Source organism: Bison bison, unplaced genomic scaffold, assembly GCF_000754665.1.
Source record: "Bison bison bison isolate TAMUID 2011002044 unplaced genomic scaffold, Bison_UMD1.0 scf7180017864268, whole genome shotgun sequence".
NCBI lineage: Eukaryota > Metazoa > Chordata > Mammalia > Artiodactyla > Bovidae > Bison > Bison bison.
The window spans coordinates 1095670-1100593 of NW_011494840.1; the positions used below are offsets into that span (position 1 = coordinate 1095670).

Sequence of the window (4924 nt, forward strand, 5' to 3'; positions counted from 1 at the left end):
ACCAGTCCAGGTTTGATGCATGAGACAGGCTTGGGGCTGGTGCACTGGGATGACCCAGAGGGATGGGATGGGGAGGGAGGTGGGAGGGGGGTTCAGGATGGGGAACACATGTACACCCATGACAGATTCATGTCAATGTATGGCAAAACCAATACCATATTGTAAAGTAATTAGCCTCCAATTAAAATAAATTTATATTAAAAAAAAAAGAAAATTCCATGGACAGAGGAGCCTGGTGGGCTACGGTCCATAGAGTTACAAAAGAGTCAGACACTACTTGGCAACTAAACAACAATAAGACACTTCTATCTTCCGTGCTTTCAATTCAAAGCCAATTGCTTTGAACTGAAATTCAAATGATTTCAGCTTGGATTGATTCAGAATGATTGCTTGAACAGAGGGGTTAACAACTTGCCTCGGCTCTAATCTGCAGCCCTTTCCATGTGAGTTCTCTTTACCTCTGAGTCTGATAACCAGCAGTCTGAGGGGATTTCAGGAGTTCCCTATGTCCGATCTGTGGTATCACACAGTCTTGATGTTCCAAAACATTGCCTCTGCCTTTTAAATATTCCCTTTATTCAACTCTTTCACACTGTTTTATTTTGAATGTGCCACCCATTTTCTGTTGGATCCTGTCTATTGCAATTTATTTAGTTCTACCTATTTATTTCCTCAGGGAAAATTCTGCTGATGGCATATAAATAAAGCATTTATTTAGACTCGGACACGTCATCATCCATCAGTGCTGTTGTGGCACAAAAACACCGTAAATATTTGAATCATTTCTATATCAGTGGAATGATTTCACTAGAAATGTGTAGAAATAACTACCACTTAAACAAGTTTAGAAAAATGTCTGACAGTCACTGATTTGCTAAGTCTACTCTGAGTGAGACAAACATTTTATAGAATTTCTATAAAATCACTGAACTGATTTTATGGAAAGCACAAAATCAAATTAGATATTCTAGTCCAGAATATTTTCAAGAACACAGCTTGTTCTCACAGTTAAGTATGAAAAGTGATCTTTACCTTTTCGCCAGTTTCTCCTTTGCTGCCTTCAAAACCTTGCTCTCCCTGTAGAAGAGGAATACGACGTGTATAATAATAGGTACGCTACTTTTAACACATGTAATTATTACAATAAAAGTAATAGTTTCTAAATTTGAAAAATCAATAACTGTATATATTAAAGTGTTTCTAAAATATAAGCTGAAAACCAATATTAAAGTTACACAAAATTTTAATTACTCACTGAAGGAATGATTTTCCAGGGTACAAGCTCTAGTTTCACTACTTCCAATGCAATTTGATACTCACAAGCCTGAATTTCTCCATCCATAAGACCTTTCTCATAGGTTTTTTGACAACTGAATGCATCAAACAGTGTGCCTGGCAAAGACTGTCAGTCACTATTGCTATTACTACTCTCATTGTTGATGCCACTAGACGCAGTAGGAACGTCCTTCTCAAGCTGACTTCCACGAAGACCGTTCCAGGGAGAGGTGTGTGATGAACGAGCCGAGAGTTCTGGCTCTAGCTCTGAGGCCAGTGCCAGGCTCCTTCCCACCCAGATGGCCTGCCTCTCCAGCACAGAACACGGTGGGCTCTCATGCACCATATTGACTCTGGGAGGTAGAAGCCCCCTATTCTTCAACTAAACCTCTCTCATCTGACAAGCTTATTTTCCCACTTACTCTGTACAGATACTTAGAGCACTGATGTTTCATTCATAAAATCAGTAACTATTCATTGAATGCCAAATGTATGTCAGGCACTCATGACAATATAGCCAGCAAGGAAATGTTGGGGAGGGTCATACACACCCCTTCACTTACAAGAAGTGCTCAGTAAACATTTCCTGAGTGCACCAAGACAAGGGGATGAAGGGTTTTTTATCTCCAGTTTTTTTTCTGCAATTCTTCAAAGTGACACAATACAATTTACATTATACGTTGAAACAAAATGCAGCTTTTTCCTATGTGTATATATAGTCTGTGTATACTATATATATAAAATCATATGTATGTGTGTATATGGACACATATATACATGATTAAATAATTACATCTGGTGTCCCAGATGGTAAAGAATCTGCCTGCAATGCAGGAGACCTAGGTTCGAGCCCTGGGTAGGGAAGGTCCCCTGGAGAAGGAATGGCTACCTACTCCAGTATTCCTGCCTGGAGAATTCCATGGACAAAGGAGCCTGGTGGGCTACAGTCCATGGGATCACAAAGTGTCAGACATGACTTAGCCATTAACACTTTCACTTTCTGCTTCATCTATCCTCAAAAAATGTACCAGGAAAGAAAGCAAGTTAGATTTGTGTACATTTGCCACTGAATGTGTGGTCTATCTTTTTCTTCCATTTTTCCTAAAATATAGACTTTAACTTGATCTGTTGATTCAAGCTGACATGAAGCTGCTAAATGGCCCAGTACCCCAGCCTCAACGCCAGCATGAAGCAGCCACCACAAACAACTTTTGGAAAGTCCAAAACTATTTCCCAGCAGATAAATCTACACATCCCTTGGCTGGCAACTTGACTCACAGATGTGGCACATGCTGTATTACTGGGTTTTGTCTAGAACTGCTGGGAAGAAATGCAGAGGCTTGCTATTTCTTCTCTGCCAAATCAATCTTGGTGTTTTCATCAAGCAAGTAAAGGAAGATTTCTTCAAGAGCTATAACTATAGGTAACTGCCTATCTTTTTATGGTAGTTTTTTAGCTACAGAGCAAAACCTAGATGCTATAGTAACTTCTGACTTCTGATTGCTAAAGTCTGTGAAACATCTTCAGAGCATAGAAATGACATGACTGGTGGGCATTTAATATTGCATCAATAATGCTCTCCCCTGTGGTGGGTTATATGGGTGGTATCATGACAGCTGGCCCCACCCAAAGTGGCCCCTCATCTCTTCAGAAAACTGGAATAAGCCAGTCTCTGTGTTTCCAATAATGCTGGTCACATCCAATCATATTTCTCCTCAGGGGAAGAAATCAGCCTTTGGACAGTAAAGGATGAAATGAAGTTCAGCTTGGTGAAAAGAAAGATTCTAGGCTCAAAGAATCTGGCCAATGCAAAAATCCTTATTATGTACAAGTTTATCATTCTGAAACATTTTTTGAGGAGATCACTTGCAACATCTTTGCAATATTTACTATTTTATGCCATTGTAACTATTACATTTAGCTCAATCTGGGAAATAACAAAAAAGGAAAAAAAGTAACCACAAATAGTCAAAAGCAGTCAATCCTGTTCTAGACTTCATTTAGCTTCCCTGGGGGCTCAGCAGTTAAGAATCTACCTGCCAATGCAGGAGACCTGGGTTTGACCCCTGGGTCAGGAAGATCCCCTGGAGAAGGAAATGGCAACCCACTCCAGTATTCTTGCCTGGGAAATCCCATGAACAAAGGAGCTTGGCAGGCTACAGTCCATGGGGTCACCAAAGAGTCAGACACGACTGAGTGACTAAACACCACCAAAATTTAGACTCTTGGTGAAAACATTCCCAGAGCAGCTGTCACACTCCCAGGCCCCAGAAAGCACCACTACCCATTCTCCAGAGAAGCATGTGGCCAAGCCCCTCTCATAAAGCTCTGCCCTAGAGCAGCTCCTCTGAGAAGGGATTGCTACCATGGGTTCTCTTTGAGAAGAAAGATCAAGTGGTGGTCAAGTCAGGGGACTAATTCAGTCTCACCAAATTTCCTGAATCTTCACTATATCATGTGCAACTTCAACTTTTGAGATGTTAAAAGTTCTTAACTAACATGAAACATTAAAAAAAAAATGTTTACCTTTTGACCAGGTAAGCCTGGAGTGCCATGTAAACCATTTTCACCCTAAAAGAAACACACAGAATAAATTTCATTGTCACAAAACACAAACGAATGAAGAAATTCTGCATTGCTAACCATCAGTTCTAGAGTTGTGGGGCAAGGCAGCCTCATGCTGAATGTTCAGTGAGTACAGGGGCTTTGCATCCACCCCTCAGCTGCCAGCGCCAGGACTAGCGCTTTCATTCAGAAAATAAGAACGCGGAGGCTCTGACAGGTTTCACCTAACTAGGAGCATCACCTAAGATTTGAACGTAGGTCTCTCTGATTTGACAGCCCATGCATTCCCATTTGCTACTTAGTGTCCTTCGTTTAATTTTCTCTTTCGAATCTCTGGGCATAATGTTCTAGTCTGACACAGGTTCTCTATGGGCCAAGTACTGTTCTGACAACACAGTTATGACCATCTTCTTACAGATGATTATACAGTCAGGAGATAGAACTGGAATTAGAGTTCACATAATTCACTTCTGTGCATCTAACCGCCCCTCTTCATTGTCTCATGGAAAAGATTTTGTTCTGGTGACCTCTTATCTAAAAACTTATGTGTGTGTATCTATGTGTGTGTGTGTGTGTGTATATATATATATATATGTTTGTGTATATATATATAGCACCACCGACTCAATGGACATGAATTTGAGCAAACTCAGAGAGATAGCAGAGGACAGAGGAGCCTGGCGTGCTACAGTCCATGGGGTCACAAAGAGTCAGATACAACTTAGTGACTTAACAACAGCAACAACTATATATATATACACACACACACATATACGTATGTGTATAACCTCAGATATGCAGATGACACCACCCTTACGGCAGAAAGTGAAGAAGAACTAAAGAGCCTCTTGATGAAAGTGAAAGAGGAGAGTGAAAAAGTTGGCTTAAAGTGCAACATTCAGAAAACTAAGATCATGACATCTGATCCCATCACTTCATGGCAAATAGATGGGGAAACAGTGGAAACAGTGGCTGACTTTATTTTTCTGGGCTCCAAAATCACTGCAGATAGTGATTGCAGCCATGAAATTAAAAGATGCTTGCTCCTTGGAAGGAAAGTTATGACCAACCTAGATAGCATATT

At 40.5% G+C, this 4924-nt stretch overlaps 1 protein-coding gene across 1 annotated transcript in view; it reads right to left on the minus strand.

Annotated features, from left to right (window-relative positions):
- The window catches only part of COL19A1 (collagen, type XIX, alpha 1), a 445162-nt gene that overhangs the window by 311151 nt on the left and 129087 nt on the right, over positions 1–4924 (minus strand). The window contains exons 11-12 of the mRNA XM_010848502.1: positions 3802–3846; positions 1033–1077 (exon numbers count right to left, since the gene is read on the minus strand). Coding sequence (XP_010846804.1) covers positions 1033–1077; positions 3802–3846 — 90 coding nt within the window. The remainder of the gene's footprint in view (positions 1–1032; positions 1078–3801; positions 3847–4924) is intronic.